Here is a 25,938-nt window from a genome sequence, read left to right as displayed (position 1 = left end):
GAGACCCAGCCCCTCCCCGCTGACTCCGCCCCCTCCCCGCTGACTCCGCCCCCTGCCCCGCCCCCACCGGGGGGAGGTGGACTGGGGACTGCAAATTCCACATTGTCTGGACTGTGAGGTTGCAGGTTACTCACGTAACGACAGATCTTTTGCTGTCACGGAATTTTAGCCCCAAATACGGTCAGTTTAAGCGGTAACTGTCTTCCGTGGGATTTAGGTAACGCGCGGGGGGAGGCTCCGGAAGGCTCCCACCTCCACAGCAGAGCAGAGAATATTCCACCCAGGTTTCCGTTCACTTCTCCGCTTTGGCCTCAAAAACTTCCATAACTCTAGAGATGTTCTAATGGCTGCGACCACCTCTACCAGGCCTAAGGCCCGTGTGAATGTCGACACTATCCCTTTGTTTTGTGTATTTAATTCAGGTCTAATTGGCAGCATTGTAAGATATTCACGTGTGCACTGCAATGATTTGATATATATGTATCCGCAGTGGAAGGATTCCTCCCTATCGGCTTTACTCTAAAGCAAGCGTAGGGGAAATGCCTTTTCTTAGCAGAGTAGAGACGAAAACAGTTTTTCAGAATAGAAGTTTATTTAAGAAGTAAGGGAAAACGAAAACATTAAAGCATAGGAATACATGGACTGAATACAAGTGTCCCGTTTGGTCTGAGATCCTGAAAGGTACTCTACTTACCTGAGGTAGATTTCGGTTGGCACTGTCACAAGAGAGCCTCTGTCCCTCCCAGAAGTGACCTTCTAGTTCTGCTTACAGGCTCCCAAGCTGGCCTCTCCAACCTCAGGTTCTGCTCTCTGAATAACACCAACACCTTCCCCCCCCAGGTAAAAGCCCTCACCCTCAGACCTGTCGCATACCCCTAACGTTCTCCTTTTGAGGGATGGTCCATCCTCAATTTACTTAAAGACTAGAGACAATTACCTGTAAGATTAGTTGAAACAAGGGGCAAGTCACCGCCCTGCCAAGGATACAAACTCCGCCCCTTCTCCAAGTTCCAACGACTCACAAGCAGCCACAAGGACTGTCAGCACCACCAGGCCACACACCCCATACTATTTTAAGTATCACAATTGTGAAACATACACTAGTGATGGGCACGGTTTGCACCAAAGAGAAACAGATACATCTTGCGTGTTTTATCACACTGGGCAACTTCTCATGGTGTAAGAGCTACTTAAGAAAATTACCAAAACACATCAGATCGAATAAACTTCCAGCATTTGTTTTCCAAAAAAACAAAAACAAACACACACACACACACAAAATCCCCTAGAATCAGATTCCTTATTACCACCATATGCTCCATCCACTGACCCTAAGGTTTTCAAGATCACCAGCCAGTCACTAGGATCAAAGCTCAGAGCCACACACAAGGTAGCGGCCGGCCACCCACGAGTCCGAATGGCAGCGCTCTCTGCAGGGCAGGGACTTGTTAAAAACTAAACCAGAGAACGGCACTAGCAACAACATATTTACTCATCAGTCTACAGTCCCAGATACTGTAGGAATCTTAAGTATTTATACTGAATGTCTTTTAATCTGAGAGAAGGAAAAAAACCCTCAGAATTGTCCATTTATAATCCCTGGATTGATTACAATATTTCTAGAGAATGTTAAAGATAATCATAATTATCCTGGCAAATTGCAGGCACGTGCTCATCCTTAAACCTCTGATGAATCTGCCAACTAATTTTCCCTTCTAGCACTTAGAATCCTACATCCCAAGCCAAATGGATACCTTGTGTTGTGACTGCAACCCTTTCTCTGGGAATAAAAGTATTCTCTCTTTCCTTGGCAGAACTCTGAAATAAACGAAAGGTGGGTCGTTATGGGGCTTGATTTGCTACAAACAGCGGGATAACGGAGTGACAAGAACGCCAGCTCTGGAGTCGGGATACTCAGAATCGAGAAGTTTAGCTCCTCCATTAATAATGCATCATTAGGCGTTCTATTCTGTGCCTGCTCAGGCTTAAACCTTTCTTTTGGTTTCCCTTAATCATTCTGTGAGGAGCTGGAGCGCGTAGCTTCTCACTGAAAGAGACGCGATGAAGTCCCAACAGACGCTAACAACATCACGACAATCTGCTGAAATGTGCATTTCTAGTTGGAAAGAAATCCACCTCTCAAGCTGAGATTCCAAGCATCAGTGACCATCTCAAAGATGTTTCAGGGAAAGGAAACTTTGGAGGCGGTGCCTCAACTCACACTACAGGACAAAAGCTGAGTATTCTGCCTCTATGTCACTGGCCCTCCGAAGGGGGAGCTTTGGGGGAAATTTTGATCTAGTGCAACTATTCCCTGGCCCTTCAGTTCTTTTCACTACCAGCAATGGTTCCCAGGCTACTGTCAACATGCTAGTCCTCATTCTGGTCAAGAATAATAAAAGGGACAGAGGCAAAGTCACCATAATCCTTTCCCCCAACAGTAACACGTCACACCTTCTATCACAAGGTTACGTCCTTTCCTTTATTGGACTTCCAAATTTTAAAAAGCGAAAGTAAAGTAATCATTAAGTGGTTCAGATAAAAGAAAAGCATCTTTACCTGAGTTACCCATGAGGCCTGCCGCGACTTGCCCTCGCCCCCCCACCCCCCACCCCGGACGGGTTCCTGGGGATCTAAACACCTGTTTACATACCGACTCCGTTAAAAGTCCCCTCTACCGTATGGGCCAACTAACTATGAGAGCAGTTCTCTTCATACCTATTGTATGTACACAGTCCACAATCGGGTCTCTCACTGGCAAAAAGTTGTCTGCCAAGTACGTCCTTTGGGACCCAATAAGGTAGGAGAGTTTCTAGCAAGGCTTTTTTCAGACTCAAGGGACTTTTTCACTTATGTGAGCTCCCCGGTATACCACAAGAGCAGACTGCTGACAGAAGTTCTTCTCAGAGACTCTGTAAGGTCTTTCCTCAGACTGGGTTTCTTTGGTGCAAACCCAAGAAGGCTCTCCCAATGAATGGATTCACCACATTCAAGACAAATAGACACACTTTCACCAGTATGGCTTCTCTGAAGAGTAAGAAAGTCATAGTTCTGTTAGAAGTTTTTTACACACTGGCTGGGGTTTCTCCCCACTGTGGGCTTTCTGACATCCGATGCGAGGTGCATACTGTCTGAAGCTCTGTTGACGCTGACGGCATTTAGAAAGTCCTCTGGTGTGAATTCTCTTGGGACGAGGAGGGGTGGGCGCTGCTAGAAAGTTCTCTCACACTCACTGCATTTGGGAGGTTTCCCACCTGTACGAATCCCCCTGTGGGTGATCAGATATGAGCTTGGACTACAGCTTTTCCAAAACTCAGGGCGTTCGTAAGGTTTCTCACTGGAGTGACTGGTAAAGTTTCCTGCTAGGGTGGCTCTCTGGGCAAACCATTTCTCAACTTCCCACAATTGCATTCTCTGGTCCCCAATGAAGTCTGAGCTCTCAGGAAAGTCTGAGATTTGCCTAGAGTCCTTTATCTTGGGAGTTCTCGGACATGTACATACACTTTTTATGGTATTATAACACTTTGTCCGATCAAGACGTTTGTGAGGCTTCGGATGCATGGGGAGGGCTGAGCTCAAGACCTTTCTCACCCGTATTACAGATGAACGGTTTCTCACCAATATGGATTGTCTGATGTTGCAGAAGGGACGAGCTCTGGTGGAAGGTTTTATCGCACACGCTGTACTTATAACGCAGCTCTTCTGTCTGAGTTCTCATTTTCTGTTGGGCAACAAAGTCCATGCCTAGGAGGAAGCCACTCTCACATGGAGACCACTGATGCGGTTTCTCTTCCATGTGAATTCTCTGGTGCACAATGAGGTCTGAGCTACAGCTGAAACTTTTCTCATATTCAAGGCATTTGAAAGTGTGAGTGTGAGTTGCCTGATGCCTGATGAGGTTAGCGCTCCGCGTAAAACTTCTCATACACTCCAGGCATTTATACGGCTTCTCACCTGTATGGACTCTCTGATGTACAATAAGGTCTGATTTCTGGCCAAAGCACTTCTCACAGGCGCCACACTTATAGGGCTTCTCCCCAGTATGAACTCTCTTGTGAACAATGAAGGCTGAACGGTGTCGGTAACTTTTCTCACACTTGTTACACTTGTAGGGCCTTTCACCAGTATGAGTTCTCTGGTGGCTAATAAGATCTGATTTCCCACTAAAAGCCTTTTCACACTCCAGACACTTAAACGGTTTCTCACCTGTGTGAGTTCTTCGGTGCCTTATGAGGTTTGTGCTTCGGCTGAAGCATTTATCACACTCGCTACACAGATACGGCTTCTCGCCCGTGTGGCTTCGCTGGTGGACAAGCAGGTCGGAGCTCTGGCCGAAATTCTTGCCACAGATGTCACACGTATAGAATTTTTTACCTGCGTGTGTCCTCTGGTGTCCTGACAGGGCTAGGTGGTGCCAGAAGCTCTTCTCGCATTTGCTACATTTATAAGGTTTCTCGTAATTGTGGATCCTCTGGTGTGAGAGAAGATCTGAGCTTTGGATGAAGCTTTTCTCACACATATCACATCTGTAAGGTTTCTCCCCAGGATGGGATCTCTCACACATAATAAGAGCTAAGTGTTCACAGAAGTTTTGCTCACGTTCAAGGCACTGGTACAGCTGATCGTCTAGCTGAGAAATCTCATGCACATGAATAAATATCTTTTTACCCTTCTGAGGGCATACATGATATATTTTCCTTTTCTGAGTTCTCTGCTTATCTTTGTCTTCTGAAGCGTACATTTTCTATGGCTCTCTCCTAGGGAGTTTTCCACTGGTCTTCCTGACCCATCATCTTCTTCATAGCGGTCTTTGTGGTAAGAACTTGAAAGACACATCGGTTCTAGGCCTTTCAGTCACGAGTGGTTCATCTCTACAAGTTCCCAGCATCCTATACACTAATTCCTTACTCGGTATTTCCAACCCTGTGAGACAAAGAAGAAACATTATTTATATTCCTATGACTAAGAAAAGAATGTTCAAAGTTAAAAGTCCCTGCAGAAAAGACAGAAATTCTCCATCAGAGTCCGTGAGTGCTCTAGTTTTTACAAGGGTTGAAATCGGTTGATTTTCTTCTTTTCTAATACAAAACTCATCAGCAACACATCTGGGGGAAAGGCCAGGAAGGATTATTTCTTTTATGAACCTGAGTGATCTCAAAATGGGTTCTTCACCACCCCTCGCTTCAACTGAGTAATCAAGACAAGCCTCACAGCTCCTCAGGGCACAGAGCAGGTGCTCAAAGCCGGAAGATAAGTTTTTATTTTGCATCTACAGACACCTGAAATAACCTATGAAAACGCTGATGCACATGTTATTTGGTGTACGTACGTTCTTCTGGGGACAGGGCCCACGGTTCCTCAACTGTGATGTGCGGACCAGGGGTCTGCATATTCATGTGAAATGAGAAGTGCATGAGGGCTGCGTATAGCACGCTAGTAGTGTAACAGACCAGAACCCAAACCAAAACGGCTCCGGCAGCAGAAGCATGAGTGGCCACCTGAGTTCAGACAAAGTAAGGAGCCTAAGGGATCTAGAAGATGAATGACTTCCTGTCTCATCAATCTGCTGATCATTCTTCCAATTTCCATGCGACAATATGTAAACTCCCATGTGCAAGGCACAGAGACGGCTCTTATAATAAAAAAAAAAAATTATTTGTAAATACATAAATGTTTTTTTTAAATGTTTTTTTAATTTATTTCTAGGAGAGAGACAGAGAGAGAGACAGCGTGAGCAGGGGAAGGTCAGAGAGAGAGGGAGTCACAGACTGAAACAGGCTCCAAGCTCTGAGCTGGCAGTCAGCACAGAGCCCGACGCGGGGCTCGAACCCACGAACCGTGAGATCATGACCTAAACGAAAGTCGGATGCTTAACCAATTAAGCCACCCAGGCACCCCTATTTGTAAACATAAGAAGAAATACCACGGCTTCAAATGTCAACTCAAAAAAGTTCTAATGTTTAGTTTTAGGGAGAAGAGAAAATGGAATGGAAGGGGGGGATGTCGTGAGTGCGGCTTCTTGAGTGAAGACACAGGCTCACAGAAGTGCGGGGTTACAACCAGTGCAGAGGGAGAGAGCGAGGGAGAGGCGTGACCCATGGCCGCCAGGGCAGTGAAGTCAGCAGCTCGGAGCAGGGGAAGGAGGCGAGCTTGACGAGGGACAGCACGCTCGTGCTACATACAGCAACCACACACCCTAGATTTCAAGTATTCTATCACGTCGTCATGATCTACAACACCACTGTAGACACTACATTTGTTTTGGTCCAAATTACAAGTTCCAGATGAGTCTCACAGTTGCGTTAAGAATTCCTTACGCTCCAAGATGGTTTCCCTCTGTTCCCCTGATAACAGATATCCTAGGAAATAAGTGCATAAACCTGTTCCATCACATGAACCTCCGCCACCGAGTAAAGTGTCTTAAGAGCGAACCTCATGATAGAACGAATATCCTTCTATTGTTCACCAACACGCTGGGCGTCAGAGTTCCCCTCGCTGAGCCCTGTGAGCGCGTCTCAGAGTGCTAACCAGGTGTCTGCCATGCCGGGCATCCAGGGACACTCACTGCAGTCACTGATGAACCAGGGGCCTCTTCAGAAAAAGCCAGAAACTACTAACGATGACCCACGGTGTACTGAGTGCTAGAGTGTATGCCGCGGCCACCATCACCAACCCCCAAGCCTGAAGTTTCTTATTCACTAGGGTTTGGAACCAAATGCCTCGTAGACGACTGCTCTTGCCTCACTGACGGTCAAGGAGAAGTTCAGCACAGGCGCGCAGTGGAGCAGAAACCTGGGCCTCCTCCACCCCCCATCCGCCCGATCTCACTTCCTGTTCTTTCAGGAACTCAGGCCAAAGCCTGGTGTCATCCTGTGACCCGCTCCCTCACACCCCACACTGAGCCAGCGACAGGTGCGCTGGCTCCATTCCCAAAACGAGAGTCCAGCCTGGAGCCAAGGGAGAGCTCAGAAGCAAGTAAGCCCAATGCTCGGTTCTTGGGCCTCCAGCCTCTAGAACTGGGAGAAGATAAATCTGCTGTTTATGCCACTCAGTCTGTGGCATTTTGTCACTGGCCCCAGAACAGAGGCCACCCTCCTGGTACTACCCTCCCTACACTCGGACTCTCCACCCTACGGCCAGCAAACTCGTGTTAAAACAACAGAATGTGGGGCCCCTGGGAGTTCGGTCGGTTGAGACTCTGCCTCTTGATTTCCACTCAGGTCATAACTCAGGGTCATGATCTCAGCATCTTGAGATCAAGCACAGCGGAGCCTGCTTGGGATTCTCTCTCCCTCTCTGCCCTCCCCTTTCCCGCTCTCTTTAAAAACCAGCAAACAGCCCAGACAGACAACAGGGGAGGTCCTTCTGCGTCCCCCTCGGGGCTCACCGCGGCCCTGCTTACCCTACCAGCTGTCATCACCTCGGTGCTGCTAATAACCCTGCGGCCACTTCCCCCACCGGCTCCCTCACTGTCCCGCGTCCCGTACGTCCCACTGGCTACCCAGCTGTCCTCACCTGTGCTCGCCAGGGCCTCTGCCCTCCCAGTCTGGTCTCTGGGAAAGGAAGGGACCCCTTCCCCAGCGGCCTGTGTCCCCGCGGGAAAGGAGGGGTCCAGGTGCCGCTGTGCCGGGGGGCTCGCGGCAAGGCCTGGGCGCGGCGCCTACCTGGAAGCTAGCTGCGGGGAGAGCGCCGTGCTTCCTGGGCCCGCCGGGCCAATCTCTCTCAGCGGATGGCCTTCTGTAAGACACAAGACGAAGACAGTGACAAATGAGCTGACTTGGCACCAGAGTGGTCCCCTCAACAACCCCGAAAATGGTAATAGTTTTCTTAAGAAAGAGCAGATGGGTTTTCCCCTATGATGTCCTCCATTCAATGCGGGAGAGACTAACGGTCGTCCTAAGCCATCCGTGGGCCTCTCCAGAAAGGCGCCAAGAATCTGAAAACGATCTGCACAAGCGGCGGCCTCCTCGGGGAAGGGGAGGCCCCCAAGGCCGAATCTCAGGGGAGACACGTGTGACGGCGACACCGTGGCCACAGGAACGGAGGCCGCTTCCTCCACAGCCGTGGGGACAAGGTGCACAGAGAAGGCCACAGCTGTGCCCTGGGCGCCCCTCCTTGGTGGTGGATGGGCCACCCGCTCCGGGGCATCGAGGCCACCCCCTGCCCCGGCCCCGCTGCCTTCTGTTTCGGCTGCGCGCAATACAGGGGCCGCTTGATGACAGGCACCAGAGTCAGAGTGCCAGGCCAGTGCCCCGACTCCAGCCCTCGGCAGCCAGACCTGCCTGACCCGGTCACTGAGGCTTTAGGTCCCTTGCGGGTCCCGCCGCTGGGGATCAGAAGCAAGAGCGGAAGTGCTCAGAGCCAGACAATACACGGGCCTCTGCGTGACAGCCGGTCTGGAGCTGCCACTACTCCAGGGACCTGGCTCGAGCTCTGGCTAAGACGGGGTAAACACAGGCTGTCCTGGGCCCCCCCTCAGAATGTTCCTGAAACCTGGACAGGAAGCACAAGCCAGCTACCCGAGAAGCCTGAAAAGTACACAGTACAAAGGTCAGGGAAGACCCGAACTTCCAGGCAGCCCAACCAGCGGGGAGCTGATGACTGTCGTTGCTGTTCGCTCTAGCAGTCCCGGCCCGGCTCCGCACAGGCCCACACAGGCAGGCAGCGCTGCGCCGTGAAGGACAAAAGGAACAGAGAGGAATTTAAGGTCCTTCAAGATGACGGAAAAGGTTTTTTTAGAAAAAAGGAAAACAAGGGCACCTGGATGGCTCAGTCGGTTAAGCGTCTGACTTTGTTTCAGGTCACAATCTCAGGGTTCATGGGTTCGAGCCCTACATCAGGCTCTGTGCTGACAGCTCAGAGCGTGGAGCCTCTTTCGGATTCTGTGTCTCCCTCTCTCTCTGCCCCTCCCCCACTCCTGCTCTGTTTGTCTCTGTCTCAAAAATAAATAAAACATTAAAAATAAAGAAAAAAGGAAAATAAAAATGCATAATAGGGGCACCTGTAGGACTCAGTTGGTTAAGTGACCAACTCTTGATCTCAGCTCAGGTCATGATCTCGCGGTTTGTGGGACTGAGCCCTGCATCAGATTCAACAACAAACTGAAATAGCCTCACTGGTTATTATATTAATGGCAGGCAGGAGTTAAGGGATACTACCAAAACTGAAAAAACAGTTAATTAAAGGCTAAATGAGAAAATGGTACTAAGGCATTACAAATATCTATGTTCAAAGGTAGCTATTATAAGAAAAATCAAACATTCTAAAAATTTTTTTATTTTTATTTATTTTTAATTAATTTACTTTTAAAATGTTTGTTTATTTTTGAAAGACAGAGACAGAGCATGAGCAGGGGAGGGTAAGAGAAAGAGGGAGATACAGAATCCGAAGCAAGCTCCAGGCTCTGGGCTGTCAGCACAGAGCTGGATGCGGGGCTCGAACCCACAAACCATGAGATCATGAGCCATCCAGGTGCCCCTAAAGATTTTTTTAATGAAAGAGCAATGAAAACACAAGTAGTTGAAAAAACAAGTATAAATAATATGATTGTGCTGAGACCAACATATCAACCATATGAATAAATGAGAAGGAGTTTGACTTGCCCATTTAAAAAAAATTTTGTTTAAATTTTTAATGTTAATTTATTTTTGAGAGAGAGAGAGAACCCAAGTGAGGGAAGGGGCAGAGAAGGAGACACAGAGTCCAAAGCAGGTTCTAGGCCCTGAGCTGTCAGCAGAGGCCCCGAACTGAACCCACAAACTGTGGGATCATGACTTCAGCCAAAGCTGGACACTCAACCAACTGAGCCATCCAGACGCCCCTGGACCTAGATTATTTCATAAGGGTATTTTAACGAATTCACAAGCCAAATAAACCTAATGCTTCATAAATATCTTTCAGAGCACTAAAAATAAACAAAATTTCTCATTCTTTTGTGAAGATAGTTTAACATTGCCAACTAAACCGCACGAAGAGTATAAAAATGTTTTTGTTGCCCAGTATTAGTGCGAAAAATACTAACAAAAATCCAACATCACGTTAAGGAAAGTAATATACAATGACAAAAGTGGGAGCTATTCAAGTAATGCAAGATTTGTTCAGTATCAGCAAATCCATTAATATAATACTGCATATTAACAGATCTATGTGGAAGAGTCAGGATTATCTCCATAGATGCTGAAGGAACTCACAACAGAAATCAACATGCATGCCTGATGAAACTGCTCAAGAAAGTAGGAATTAATGAATACTTCCTTTTAGTTTTTATACGAATACTTCCTTTTAAATGATAAAATACACACTCCTTAGTCTTACAGCCAGTACCAAAGTGAGAAATACTAGTCATTTCCAACAGGATCAGGAACAAGTCAAGAATGACCCACTATCTCCTCTGTTATTAAACTCTGACCTGGAAGTACTGGCCAATGCAATTAGAAAAGAAAAATCAATTAGAGGCTTAATATCTGCAAAGAGATAAAATTGTTATTTGTTTGGAGAAGTATGAAAGCACACTTAGAAAACACTAGATAACCTTGAGAGAGTAAGGGTTGTGGAGACCCTGTGCAGAATATACATGAATGAATATTAAAGTCTCTTTACAAACCGGTAAGATTCTGGCAGGCAGGTTCTTTTTTTTTTTTTTTTTTTAATATTTTTATTTATTTCTAGGAGAGAGAGAGAGACAGCGTGTGCAGGGGAGGGTCAGAGAGAGACACACAGACTCTGAAATAGGCTCCAGGCTCTGAGCTGGCAGTCAGCACAGAGCCCGACGCGGGGCTCGAACCCACGAACCATGAGATCATGACCTAAGCGAAAGTTGGACGCTTAACCGACTAAGCCACCCAGGCGCCCCTCTGGCAGGCAGGTTCTAAGATCCACTTGCTAAGGACCACGTGTCGTTTCCCTTGCTTATTAACCCTGCCACCCACCCATCTGGAGTGGTCTGCCTTTTTATTCAGCTCTTCGTGCCCTTGGTGTACTGAGGCCAGACTGCAAACTAACACTCCCCAGGATTTTGAGGGCTACCTCAAGAAACAAGCCAAAGTACACATAGTGAAGAGTCCCTCTAAGAGTAGGGAAATAAAATAACCAAAGTCTCAACAAGAGAGACCAAGAGACACCATTCAAAGAACACTTCCTGAGCAGACAGGCCCTGGACAGTCAAAGAGCCTACTTTAATACAGCAGTACTCGCAGGTGCAGAGTGCATAACAAGCTTTTAAAACTAACAAGAGACAGAAAGCTAACCAAAATGACAAAACGGAAGAGCTCTCCTCTAAAGACATTCCAGGAAGAAATGACAGCTAAAGAACTGTTCAAAACAGATATAAGCAACATAACTGAACAAGAATTTAGAACAATAGTTATAAAATTAATCGCTGGGCTTGAAAAAGGCATGAATGACATCAGAGAAACTACTGCTACAAAGACTATTGAGCTTAAAAATAGTTGTGATGAATAAAAAAATGCTATAAATGAAGGGCATAATAAAATGGAGGCGTCCAATGCATGGACTGAAGAGGCAGAAAGGAGAATAGATCAATTAGAAGATACAATTATAGAAAAAGAGGAAATTGAGAAAAAGAGAGATAAACTGATCCAGGAACACGAAAGGAGAGTTTGAGAGCTCAGCAATACAATCAAATAGAACAATATCCGTATAATAGGAATTCCAGAAGAGGAAGAGAGAGGGAAAGGCGCTGAAGGAGTCCATGAACAAATTATAGCAGAGAACTTCCCCAATCTGGGGAAGGAAACGGACGTTGAAATCCAACAGGCACACAGAACTCCCCTCAGAGGTAACTTGAATTGATCTTCTGCGTGACATATCATAGTGAAACTGGCAATATATAAAGACAATGAGAGAATTCTGAAAGCAGCTAGTGATAAATGGGCCCTAATATACAAAGGGAAACCTATCAGAGTGGTGACAGACCTATCTACTGAAACTTGACAGGCCAGAAAGGAATGGCAGGAAATCCTCAATGTGACGAACAGAAAAAATATGTAGCCAAGGATCCTCTATCCAGCATTCAGAATAGAAGGAGAGATAAAAGTCTTCCCAAATAAACAAAAATTGAAAGAATTTGTCACCACTAAACCAGCCCTACAAGAAATCCTAAGGGAGACTCTATGAGGGAAATGTTGCAAGCAACGCAAGGTACCAGAGACACCACCACAAGCATGAATCCTACGAAGAACACGATGACTCTAAACCCATATTTTTCAATCATAACACTGAATTAAAACGGACTAAATGCTGGAATCAAAAGACACAGAGTAGCAGAATGGATTAAAAAAAAATCCATCTATTTGCTGTCTACAAGAAACTCATTTTAGACCTGAAGACACCTTCAGATTAAAAGTAAGAGGATGGAGAAATATCTATCATGCTCCTGGAAGTCAAAAGAAAGCTGGAGTAGCTATACTTATATCAGACAAACGGGACTTTAAAGTAAAGGTAGTAACAAGGGATGAAGAAAGGCATTAGATAATAATTACACAGTCTATCCATCAGGAAGAGCTAACAATTATAAACGTCTACGCACCAAATACGGGAGCACCCAAATACATAAAACAATCACAAACAGAAACATTCTTATGGATAAGAATGTGCTAATAGCAGGGAACTTCAATACTCCACTTACAGCAATGGATACATCAACTAGACAGAAAATCACTAAAGACACAATGGACCAGATGGATTTGACAGATATATTTAGAACTCTACATCCTGAGACCATAGAATTCACTTTCTTCTCAAGTATGCATGGCACATTCTCCAAGATAGGTCACATACTGGGACATAAAGCAGCCCTCAATAAATATAAAAGAATTGAAATCATACCATGCACGCTTTCAGATCACAATGCTATGAAACTTGAAATCAACCACAGGAAGAAGTCTGGAAAACCTCCAAAAACATGGAGATTAAAGAACACCCTACTAAAGAACGAATGGGCCAATTAGGCAATTAGAGAAAAAATTAAAAACTATATGGAAACAAATGAAAATGAAAATATAACAATTCAAACTCTATGGGATGCGGCAAAGACAGTTCTAAGAGAAAGTACATTACACTCCAGGCCGACTTCAAGAAATTAGAAAAAGCGCAAGTACAAAATCTAACAGCTCACCTAAAGGAACTAGAGGGAGAGCAACAAGAGCACCCCAAACCCAGTAGGAGGAGAGAAATAATAAAAATCAGGGCAGAAATAAACAATATAGAATCCCAAAAAACATCTGAACAGATCAATGAAACCAAGACTTTTTTTTTTTTTAATATTTATTTATTTATTTCTGAGAGAGAGAGAGAGAGAGCGTGAGCAGGGAAAGTCAGAGAGAGAGGGAGATACAGAATGTGCAACAGTCTCCAGGATCTGAGCTGGCTGTTAGCACAGAGCCCGACACGGGGCTCACACCCACAAACCATGAGATCATGACTGGAGTCGAAGCTGGATGTTTAACGGACTGAGCCACCCAGGCACTCCCAAGAGTTGTTCTTTTTTTGAAAAAATAAACAAAATTGACAAATCTCAAGCCAGGCTTCTCAAAAAGAAAAGAGAAAGCACCCACAGAGACAAAATCATGAATGAAAATGGACTTATTACAACCAATCCCTCAGAAATACAAGCAATTATCAGGGAATACTATGAAAAATTATATGCCAACATATTGGACAACTCAGAAGAAATGGACAAATTCTAAACACACACACAGTACCAAAATTCACATGGGAAGAGATAGAAAATCTGAACAGATCTGTAACTAGTGAAGAAATTGAAGCCGTTATCAAAAACCTCCCAAAATATAAGAGCCCTGGGCCAGACGGCTTCCCTGAGAATTCTACCAGACATTTAAATCAGACTTAATACCCATTCTTCTCAAGCTGTTCCAAAAAACAGAAATCGAAGGAAAACTTCCGGACTCATTCTACGAAGCCAGCAGCACTTTGATTCCCAAGCCAGAGAGACCCAGCAAAAAAAGAGAAGTACATTCATCCTTGATGAATACAGATGCAAAAATCCTCAACAAGATACTTGCAAATTGAATCCAACAGCACATAAAAAGAATTATCCACCACGCTCAAGTGGAATTCATTCCTGGGTCACAGGGCTGGTTCAATATTCGCAAATCAATCAACGTGATACATCACATCAACAAAAGAAAAGATAAAAACCATATGATCCTGTAGATAATTGCAGAAAAAGCATTTGACAAAATACAGCATCCCTTCTTAATAAAGACCCTTGAGAAAGTCGGGATAGAAGGAACTTACTTAAACATCATAAAAGCCATCTATGAGAAGCCCTCAGCTAACATCATCCTCAACCAGGACAAAACTGAGAGCTTTCCCCCTGAGATCAGGAACACGACAGGGATGTCCACTCTCACCACTGTTGTTTAACATAGTGCTGGAAGTCCTAGCATCAGCCAACAGACAACAAAAGGAAGTAAAAGGCATCAGAATTGGCAGCGAAGAAGTCAAACTTTCACTTTTCTCAGATGACATAATATTCTACATAGAAAACTCGACAGACTCCATCAGAAGCCTACTAGAACTGATCCATGAATTCATCAAAGTTGCAGGGTACAAAATCAACGTACAGAAACCGGTTGCATTTTTATACACCAATAATGAAGCAACAGAAAGAGAAATTTAAAAACTGATCCCATTCACCAAAACCCATGNAGGACTGATGGGTGTCGGGGCGTGGGGAGGGGGGTGATGGGCACGGAGGAGGACACTTGTGGGGATGAGCACTGGGTGTTATATGGAAACCAACTTGACAATAAACTGAGAAAAAAAAGAAAGAAAACTCTAGACTCAACATTAAAACTGACTCAAAGAAATTCAGTTAGGCAGCAGGACATACAAGTCACACACAGAAACAAATAGCCCTTTTCTGTACACAAATAACTGACTAGAGTATACAACAATAAGAGAATAGTCCTTGTATAATAACAAAAAAACATGAAATACTAAAAAATACATAATTATATAAAACAGAGAAAAGGAAACTTTTGAACACTACTGAAGGATCTAAAAGCAGACCTGAACAAATGGAAAGATCTGTTTTGTTCTTAGATAGAACGACTTGATATAATGACGATGTTGGTTCCTCCTGAAAAGATTTATGAATTCAGGCAACTGCAACAAAAATAATACACTCCTTCGAGGAACCAGACCAAACATGGGAAACCATTCCCCCCTAGGTCAATTCTGGCCTGCAGCCTGTTTTCATAAAGTTTTACTGAACAAGGTAACACTTATTCATTAACGTATTGCCCAGGGCTTCTTTCACACACAGCAGAGTTAAACAGTTGAACAGAGACCATGTGGCCCCAAAGCCTAAAGTACATCCTTTCTGATCCTTCACAGAAACATCAGGAATGTCTGAGCTACTGTTATTACTCAAGTTGACTTGGAAAAACCAGCACGGAAGAATCGCCAGGAAACAATGAAAAGAAAGACTGAGAGTTGACTAACTCTAGGAGACAGTAAAATATACTACAAAGCCTCTAATGTTAATATTCTGGTACAGGAATACATAAAAAGATAGTGAAATAGAATAGAAAATCCAGAAACAGTTACGAACATATACAGAAATTTAGTATATAATAAAGGTATGTCCCAAACCACAAGGGAAAAGCTGAACTATTTATTTATTTACATATTTGTTTATTTAGAGAGCACATGAGCAGGGGAGAGACAGAGAAGGAGAGAGAGAATCCTAAGCAGGGTCTGCACTGTCAGCGCAGAGCCTGATCTGGGGCTCGATCTCACAAACTGTGAGATCATGACCTGAGCAGAAATCAAGAGTCAGACACTTACTGACTGAGCCTCCCAGATGCTGAGCNCCGCGAGATCATGACCTAAGCGAAAGTCGGACGCTTAACCGACTAAGCCACCCAGGCGCCCCCCAGATGCTGAGCTTTTAATAAATGATGTCAGTACATCAGGATGAAAACTGATGCAGTTTGATCTATACCCCACATCACATACCAAAATCAACTCCAAACTGATCAGGGATCTGAATTTACAAAGTGAAAGCACACAGGTACTGAAACAGATAGATAACCTCAGTGTACAGAAAGGTTTTCAGTCTATGACACAAGATTGGCCATCTGACTAAAATAAAAACATTTTACATGTAAAAAGGAAAGAACAAAGTCAAAAGTCAATGGACAAACTAAGAGAAAATGTCTGTAACATAAATTTGAGATAAAAGAACAAAATATCTATTATATAAAGGTCTCTAAAATTCAGGAAAAAAACACTAAACCCTGATAGAAAAATAGGCAAAAGACAATACACGAAAAAGATAGAAAAATGTTTCTTTTAAAAAAAAAATTTTTTTTTAATATTTTATTTATTTCTGAGACAGAGACACACACAGTGTGAGCAGGGGAGGGTCAGAGAAAGAGGGAGACAGAACCTGAAGCAGGCTCCAGGCTATGAGCTGGCTGTCAGCACAGAGCCTGACCCAGGGCTGGAACCCACGAACTGCGAGATGGTGACCTAAGCCGAAGTAGGATGTTCAACCAACTGAGCCACCCAGGTGCCCCGAAAAATGTTTCTTAAACACATGAAAAGATGTTCAATCTCACTTATATGTAGAGAAATTCAAATTAAAAGTACATGAAATAACTGGGAATAGATAGGAGCTTTCTAAGCTTGATAAAGACTACAAGAAAACTATAGCAAATATTATACTTAATGGTGAGAAGCTAGAATCTTTCCGGCTAAGATGAGGAGAAAGGTAAGGATGTCCCTTCTTACTCCTCCTTTTCATCATCATACTGAGAGTCTTAGATAATACAGTTAGACAAGAAGAGGAAATTAAAATTACACAGAATGGGAAAAAATAGAAAACTATCTTTACTTCCAGATCACATGATTGTCAGTGTGGAAAATACAACAGTATCAACAAAAACCCCGTAATTAATTAAGCAATTATAGCAAGCATGCAGGATACAAAGATAATATACAAAAGGCAATCACCTTCTTCCACACCAGCAATGAATTTGAAATTAAAAACACAACATCATTAGCACCTATGCAAAATGAAATACTTAGGTATCAATCTAACTTATGGATTAATCTAACTTGTGTATGTATGATGAAAACATAAAACTCTGATGAAAGAAACAGAAAAGTAAATAAAATGAACAGAAATTCCATGGATACATGGACATCTATATTGTCAGGACGCCAATTCTTCCCAACTTGATCTACAGGTTGAACTCAATTTCAGTCAAAATCCCTCCAGGTTATTTTACTGATATCAACAAACTGACTCTAAAGTTTATACAGAGAGCAAAAGTCGCAGAAGAGCCAACAGACTACTGCAAGAGAACAAAACTGAAGGACGGACACTACTCAACTTCAAGACTTACTGCACTGCTCCAGTAACCCATGCAGTACTGGTAAAAGAACAAAAAGATCGGTGGAATAGAGTCTAGAAATGGACTCATATAGATACAGTCAACTGATCTTTCAACAAAAGAGCAAAGGCCACACAATGCAAAAAGATGGTCTTTTCAACAAATGGGGCTGGAACTGCCTGACATCCCCCTGCGAGAATGTGAAATGGACTCACTTCTCACCTTTCACAAAAATTAACTCAGAATAGGTCATGGACCTAAATGTAAAACACAAAACTATGAAACTCCTAGAAGATAACATGGGATGAAATAAAGACAATGATGATTTTTTAGATGAAACACCAAAAGAATGACCTATAAAAGAAGTAACAGTCTGGATTTCATTAAAGTTAAAAACTTCTGTTTTGTAAAAGACACAGTCTAAAGCGATAGAGTGGGAGAAGCCACAGACTGGGAGAAAATATTTGCAAAAGACATCTGATAAAGTACTGTTACACAACATATACAATGCATTTGTATACTCTTAAAACTCAACAAGGAATAAGCTGATTTAAAAAAGGGCAAAAGATCTAGACAGACAGTCCACCAGAGAAGACGGACAGATAGCAAATAAGCATCTGAAAAGATGCTCCACATTGTAGGTCATTAGGGAACTGTAAGTTAAAAGGAGATACCACTATAAATTACAATGACCAAAATCCAGGACACTGATGGCCACCAGATTCTGATGAGGACGCGGAGCAACGGGAAGTCTCATCCACTGCTGCTGGGAACGCACTCGTGGTTTTTCACAAAACTAAACACACTCTTTTTTGTTTGTTTGTTTGTTTGTTTTTTGTTTTTTTTAATTTTTTTTTTTCATTTATTTCTAGGAGAGAGAGAGAGACAGCGTGAGCAGGGGAGGGTCAGAGAGAGAGGGAGATACAGACTCTGAAATTGGCTGCAGGCTCTGAGCTGGCAGTCAGCACAGAACCCGATGCGGGGCTCGAACCCACGAACCGCGAGATCATGACCTAAGCGAAAGTCGGACGCTTAACCGACTAAGCCACCCAGGTGCCCCTAAACACACTCTTATACGACCCAGCAACTACGCTCCTTGGTATTTACGCAAAGGAGCTGCAAGCGTTATGTCCACACAAACACCTGCCTACAGCAGCTCTGTGCCAAAACTCGGCAGCACCGGAGAGGTCCCTCGGTCAGTGAAAGGACACCCAGCCCGTGATTCATCCAGACGATGAACGCTGCTCAGAGCTGAAACAGAAATGTGCCTTCAAGCCAGGGAAAGACTGGGAGAAATCTTATATGCACGCTGCTCAGTGAGAGAAGCCAGTCTGAAAAGGCCACAAACTGTACAATTCCAAGTACATGACATTCTAGAAAAAGAAAACTCTGAAATCAGTAAAAAAATAAAATAAAATCAGTGGTTTCAGGGGGTTAGGGTGAAGGGTGGATAAGTGGACATGGAGGGTTTTCAGGAAACTCTTCTGTGTGACACTGTACAGACGCCATTACGCATTTGTCACCCCCACGGAATGTACAACACAGAGAATGAACCCTCAAGGCCTTTGGGTGATGCTGGATCCTGGCTACAGGCTCAGCCACTGTAAGAAACGCAGCCCCCCGTCCCGGGCGTCGGTAGCTGGGGAGGCTGGTGGTGGGCGGGNGTATATGTACTCTCTACTCAATTTTGCTGTGAACCTAAAAGTACTCTAAAATACGACTATTTTAAAAAATGAAATAATTTAAAAAGGTGTGTGAATATGGTTTCTCACCCACCAGGCCGGCATCCATTGAAAAGTATGACAAGACATTTTGTGTCAAAACTGTGGGGAAACGGACACGCTCGTGATGCTAGAGGGAGGCCAATGGATTCAGCCCTCTGGCGGGGAGTTTGGCCACGCTCATCAAACTAGATATGCGTTTATATCTGACTCAGTGATCCCATTTCTAGAAATCGACTCTGAAGGAACATCTCCAACAATTTAAAAATATACAAGCATGAAGTTATTCAGTATAGCAATGTTTGTAATACGAAAATATTTAAAACAACTTAAATGCTCATATGAAGGAAAGTGATTGAACAAACTTGGTATAATGCAGTACTATGCACTTGAAAGAATGAAGAAAACCTTATGAATTGACATGAAAAGATTTTCAAGATATACCATAAATTTCAAAAAGCAGCAGTGGAAAAAAATATGCTATTTTGCGGGGCGCCTGAGTGTCTCAGTCGTTAAGCATCTGGCTCTTGGTTTTGGCTCAGATCACGATCTCACTCAGTTTGTGGGTTTGAGCCCCGCATAGGGCTCTGTGCTGACAGTACAGAGCCTGCTTGCAGTTCTCTCTCTCTCTCTCTCTCTCTCTCTCTCTGCCCCTCCCCAACTCTTAAAAAAAAAAAAAGAGAAAAGAAAAAACAATGCTACATTTTGTGTGAGAATGAAGTAGAAACTAAAAAGTCACACGTTTTCATTGGCCACAGAGCACTTTGGAAAAGGTAAAAGAAGACACTCAGGGATGTAGTTCCCATTACAGGGGAGGTGAAAGGGGGTTGAAAGCACCAGGAAATTGGAATTGGTGTAAACAGGCGCAGGGAACGNGCTGACAGTACAGAGCCTGCTTGCAGTTCTCTCTCTCTCTCTCTCTCTCTCTCTCTCTGCCCCTCCCCAACTCTTAAAAAAAAAAAAAGAGAAAAGAAAAAACAATGCTACATTTTGTGTGAGAATGAAGTAGAAACTAAAAAGTCACACGTTTTCATTGGCCACAGAGCACTTTGGAAAAGGTAAAAGAAGACACTCAGGGATGTAGTTCCCATTACAGGGGAGGTGAAAGGGGGTTGAAAGCACCAGGAATTGGTGTAAACTGGCGCAGGGAACAAGGGTCACACGTCTGTGAAGATACATTTTTTGTGTGACTATACATTTTTGTTAACAAATTTTTACTTTTACAATTGTTATATTTCACGTATTCAATAAATAAACAAGACAAGATGTCAGAGAAAAATGTTAAAATGTAACACAAACAAAAACAAATGAGTCTGTGTTTGAAATGAAGAACACCCAGAAGGGAGAAAAATAACTCAAACAATACTTTAATACAGTGCTAGGAATATACACTCAAGCTGAAGAGAAAAAGAACTGTAAATAGTTGCAGAACTCTAAGTAGTAGGGCTACTTCCCTCCGTGGTGGTGAAGATATACTACTTACTGTATATCCTAGGATTGAATAAATAAGTAAATATACTATGGGCAAAATGGCACATAGATTCCTTACTGTCAGAGAAAGGAGTTATAAATATAGAAAAAAGAAAGGCAAGAATGAACTCCAGTGTTTAACTGGAGTTAGAAGTATCAGTAAGAGGTCAAGGTTGTTTTTTTTTTAATTTTTTTTAAGTGTATTCATTTATTTTGAGAGAGAAAGTGAGCACACAAGTGGGGGAGGGTGGGGACAGAGGATCCAAAGTAGGCTCTGTGCTGACAGCAGAGAGCCAGATGTGGGGCTCAAAGTCACGAGCTGTGAGATCATGACCTAAGCCGAAGTCATATGCTTAACTGACTGAGCCACCAAGGTGCCCCAGAGGTCACGTTTTTAAAGTACATATAGAAAACACAGAAATGCATGTATGTGTCAAAGTGCATATTTATTTTATGTTTCTAATAATGTCTGCTGACAGATCACAGAAAGAATAAAATCCTAGTAGTAATTAGCATACCAAACTCTCAGGTCTTACTGTCTAAAACACCATTCTCCGCTGCAAGCTACCAGGGCTCCTTGGAGAAATGCTAATTCCAGGCTTTAGAAAGTACGGGATGAGCCCAGAGGACCTCAAGTGCTCAAAGAGTGGTGACGATGTGCCAGATGGACCCAGGAGCTGGGCCAAAGGGGCTGCTACTATATGAATCCAGAACAAATAGAACATCAAAATAAGCAGTACTAAGTTAGTAACACAGTAAGAATCCATTAATCTATACATATTTTTAAAAAGTGAATAAAAATACAGAAAGGAGTTTTTCTTATACTAAAAAGCCAAGAATTAAAAGTAGAAGAAATGATGCGATTTTAAAAATCACCATGTCCAATCAAAAGAAGAATATGAATTATTTCAGGTAAAACTCTAGTGGGTATAAAGTTTATGAGATCAGGATATTTACACACTCTGAAGATATCTCCCTACCAGATATTTAACAATTATAGACACAAGAAGAGTAGTTTCACAGCCCAGAAACCAGAAGACACCACGTTGGCCAAGTGATCAAAGTCACCATGACCAGTAACGTGGTATAGAATCTGCCTGCTAAGAGAACGTATAGAACACACCTCTATGCCACCTTGTCAAAAATGTACAACCTGGATCTAATCATGAGGAAACGTCAGACAAACCCAAGCTGAAGGAAATGCTACTAAGTATGTGGCCTACACTCTTAAAAAAGTCAAAGTATGAAAGACAAAGTCTGAGGATACGTGTTCCACAAAAAAGACCACATGACAATTCAATGAAATGGTGGATGGTGGGTTGATCTTTACAAGAACCAGTCTTTTCCTTTTCCTGAAAAGGGCATTAGTGGAACAATGAGCTAAATTTGAATAAGATGATATGATACGAGTGTTAATTTCCGGACATGGTGAGAGCGCAGCCTTGTTTTTAGGACACGGACTACTGAGTATTCACGACAGGCTTCCTCGGTCGGGGCTCTAGGAAAGAATGACACCCCATAGAAAATGACTTGAGTAACTATTTTTTCAGTTCTCCCAAGAATGGCATGTAGCCAGCAGCACTGTACGTGCATAAGAAAGCAGCTAATTCATTACATACCTTAGGACTTTAGGGCTTAAGTCTCTTAAGACTTGAGGGCTTAGCATGTCATAAGACTTCAGGGCTTAATCCTCTCACAGTTAGACAAGGATCATTATGTCTATAACCTACTCTCAAAAAGCTCAGGGAAAAAATGTGTATACATGTATAGGTACGTGAACATAGAGACAAAGAATCATAAAGCAAACACAGCGACAGGTTAACATTAGGACTACTGGGCACAGGGTATAGTACCACTCTGTACTATTCTGCAACTTTCCTGTAAGTCTGAAATGACTTCCAAATGAAAAGGTATTTTAGTTTGTATTTAAAGAGCATGGCAGCAGTGGGTTGATACGCTGTGCTGGCTATAATTGAACTTCAAGTTCTGGAATCGGGTTTCGGTGCAGATTTCCACTGTGCTCCTCCAAGAACGTGGGTGAACCACTGAGCCGCCTTCAGCTCCCCTTACCCCTTGGATAAGCTAGGCCAGGCACGTGGCCTGCCTCCAGGGGTGCCCTGACAGTGAGACGCCGCCGCTAGGCCTCGGCTTGAGCCCCAGCAGCAGGAGATGCTCAATGCACGACAGGTTCTATGATTTTCTTAACTCCGTCTTCACACACACAAAACCCCAATATTTACTGAGCCTATCCTCTGTACCTGCCTCTTGTGCAAAGCCTTGCTCTAAGTCCATTTAAACTAATTAACTAAATCATAAACAGTAACTCACCAGCTAATAACGAATATGAAGATTATATAAAAACTAGAAAAACATTTATGGAGAAATTTGAGGAGGAAAAGGAAAAATTTGGACTCACAACTAAGCAAAGACATGCGGGCATATAGACAAAGAGCTCGTATAAGATGGTGGGTTGATGGACGTTCTGTCTGTTACGGTGTGTATTACTGGGGAGCCTGGGTGGCTCAGTCCGTTAAGAGTCCAACTCCGGCTCAGGTCGTGATCTCACGGTTCATGAGTTCAGGCCCTGTGTCGGGCTCTGTGCTGACAGCTCAGAGCCTAGAGCTGCTTTGGATTCTGTGTCTCCCTCTGTCTCTCAAAAAATAAACATTTAAAAACTAAAAACAAGATAAAATGTGTATTACTACAAAGGTCAAGAAGGGAGCAGAGTGGAAACAAAGAATTCTGGGTCTGGCCAGAGGCTGGTAAATGAAACTGAGTATTCCTGACTATCAGCCCAGGGTAGCATATCTGCATCTGCCCTAAGCAGCCAGTAAATGTGGGGCACCAAGAAGAAAAAACTTCAAAACTAAGGAAATCATTTTCTTACTCCCAGCTTAGTCTTTTACATGTCAGCACCTAGAAAATAAAACACAGTCTGGCTGTCCACACTCGAAGCAGACGATGACACTCCTTAGCTCCAGATGTTCGAACTGTTTCGTAGCACACTCAGAACAAAACCCGGTTTTCGCTGTTCTACGTACCGTGATGCCTCCACCCACCCGCAGCCTCGAAGCTGCCTCAGAACTCAGGCACTTGCTCCCTCTGTCTGGAATGCTCTTCCCCGAGGCGGCTCGCTTTCTTATTTGATTCAAGTCTCTGAATATTAATTCCTCAAAAGGAGGCACCCCCTGGACTACTTTATGTAAAATAGCCGAGTCTTCTTATCCTGTTTCACTTCTCTTCATAGCACTTATCATCCAACTCTGTGGCATATAGTTTATACCTGTTAATTTGTGTCTCTCTCCTACTAGAATATAATTTCCGTTAGGACTTAGTCTTTTGTTCACTGCAATATCCCCAAGATCCAGAATACGCCATTGAATGAAAAATATGACTAAACAGCACAACAAAAAAAAGGGCCATCGTAATTCTTAGAACCCCCCTGGCAATGCAATAGGCGAGGCTGGCAGCCCTGTCTGGTCCACGTGGCAAACTCAAACATATGCTGCAAGCCTTAGCTTCAGGGCACTCTCTTCCGAGAGGTTTCTCTTCCCTCATCCTAGGAGAGACTGGTTCTCTCTTCCATAGGTAGGTTCAGAGTGTGCAGAGTAAGCGGGCAGGCAATACATGTACAAGCAGAGAAACAGCACAGAACGTCAAAGCTCAAGGTTATCCTTACAGTTAACGGATGTATGGAACAAGCAGACCAAGTTGACTGAGCATTAATCTAAAAAACAAATAATGCTTACTGTGTCAGGCTTGAGGCTAGGCATTACCCCATTTATTTTACTTTTTTAAAGTTTATTTACTTATTTTGAGAGAAAAGTGGGAGGAGCAGAGTGAGGGAGGAGGAGGGAGGTGGGATAGAGAGGGATGGAGAGGGAGAGGGAGGGAGAGAGAGCATCCCAAACGGAGCCAGACCCGGGGCTCAAACTCACAAAACTGTGAGATAGTGACCTGAGCTGAAATCAAGGGTCGGACACTGAACTGATTGAGCCCCCCAAGCGTCCCCCCCACTTCATTTATTTTTAATTGATCTCGTGGACTGTCTCATTTAATCTTCCCAACGACTCTGTAAAAAGGTATTAATACCAATATTTGTACCTAATGGATAGAACACCTGATGCTTAGGGCAGTTCAATAATTACCCAAGAACTCACAGCTAGTAAGCAGAAGAGCCATGATTTAAAGTTTGATCTTGTAACGACAGTGCCTGCCTAAGCACTTGGGCACACTGCCTGTCTGGCCTGCAAATCGACAAAGCAGCAATTACTACGAGCCTACTGCGAGAACCCGCGGTGGAAAGAAGTAGAAAATACACTCAAGTTAGTAGAACAGGATCCAGTTTTCCCGCTTTGCTATCTCAGGAGCTAAGTAAGTATCAATCCCTTTTTCCCGTTACCTTCTCCCAGTCCTTCTTGTCCCCCGCCTTCAGTCCCCCCCCCACCCCTTCCCAAAACCAAATTTACCTACAAACATGCAACCTGGCATGCCACTTACCGTAACAACAAAGACGACTCAAAAGACGGTCTTCCTTTTGGCTTCAAAAGGTCTCTCTCTGGTCCATTAAGTATTCACAACACTCAATTCTTCCCTCTCCTAAAGGAAAAATCAATAATGCAGAAATTTATAGTGTCTGTGTGTGTGAAATCTGTATTTTTTCTGGAGCTGGACATCAAAGTATTGCTCTCATTTACTCCCCAGTCTGGTCAGCACCCTTCGACTACAGCTTACCTCTTCCCACATTCGCTTACATTCTGTTTCTCCTGCAAGAGGCGCCTGCCACTGGCGGCCATCAGGTCCTTCCCAACCAGCTCTAGGCAAAACATCAAGAATCCTGCCGGACAATTACGAACTTTAACGTAGGAAATTCCTGAGTCTTATTTTACTTGTTTGTTTAAAATGTTCTAATTCTTTTTGTTTGCATTACCTCAACCTCTAAGGTCAAGGACCCCTTCTTCTACCACTGTACACTCCAAGCCATAGTTGATATGCGTGTATGGTACCATGTTATACACAATGCAGCTCTCCAAGAATAGTTATGAAGTGGTTAAAAACCAGATTCTTCTGCACATTTGAGTGCTACATAACCAATCTCTGCCTTAAAGATGCTGGGGTGGGGGGGAGCTGACTTCACTCAATGCCCTTGGGTTTCTCCCCAGCAGAAGAGATACAGATCGCCAACAACAGTGCCTGGTAATGTTTACTATTCTCTCCAGCAGCGACCATAGCGAGCTGCTCTTCTTTCAACTTTTCATTGACCGTCTTGGGTCCGCCGTCGGGGTGGGGGTGCCAGACCCGCTCGGCCGCTGCCCTTGCCCTGCGGGGGCCGCGGGCCGGCGAGGGGGGGGGGGGCTGCT

General features: G+C 43.8%; 1 protein-coding gene across 4 annotated transcripts; it reads right to left on the bottom strand.

Moving 5' to 3' along the window:
• Positions 1–573: 573 nt before the first annotated feature.
• Positions 574–25,410, bottom strand: ZNF322 (zinc finger protein 322). Of its 4 annotated transcripts, none has more exons than XM_077765725.1 (4): positions 25,313–25,410; positions 25,079–25,177; positions 7,665–7,737; positions 574–4,923 (listed from the first exon to the last, which is right to left on the bottom strand). In XM_077765725.1, the coding sequence occupies exon 4, from the start codon at positions 4,739–4,741 to the stop codon at positions 3,533–3,535; it is 1,209 nt and encodes a 402-aa protein (XP_077621851.1). In that variant the 5' UTR covers positions 4,742–4,923; positions 7,665–7,737; positions 25,079–25,177; positions 25,313–25,410; the 3' UTR covers positions 574–3,532. The 4 variants fall into 4 exon arrangements, with proteins under 4 accessions (XP_077621851.1, XP_077621852.1, XP_077621854.1 ...); XM_077765726.1 differs by having other exon boundaries at positions 25,333–25,401; XM_077765728.1 differs by lacking the exon at positions 7,665–7,737.
• Positions 25,411–25,938: the final 528 nt, after the last annotated feature.

Source organism: Crocuta crocuta, unplaced genomic scaffold (genome assembly GCF_008692635.1).
Source record: "Crocuta crocuta isolate KB4526 unplaced genomic scaffold, BGI_CrCroc_1.0 scaffold811, whole genome shotgun sequence".
In the NCBI taxonomy this organism is placed as follows: Eukaryota; Metazoa; Chordata; class Mammalia; order Carnivora; family Hyaenidae; genus Crocuta; species Crocuta crocuta.
Note: the sequence above shows the minus strand (reverse complement) of the source record. Positions and strands in the feature narration are given on the sequence as shown.

Excerpts from the sequence above, each read along its gene's own strand:
- ZNF322 (XM_077765725.1), bottom strand. The coding sequence starts at position 4,741 with ATGTACGCTTCAGAAGACAAAGATAAGCAGAGAACTCAGAAAAGGAAA.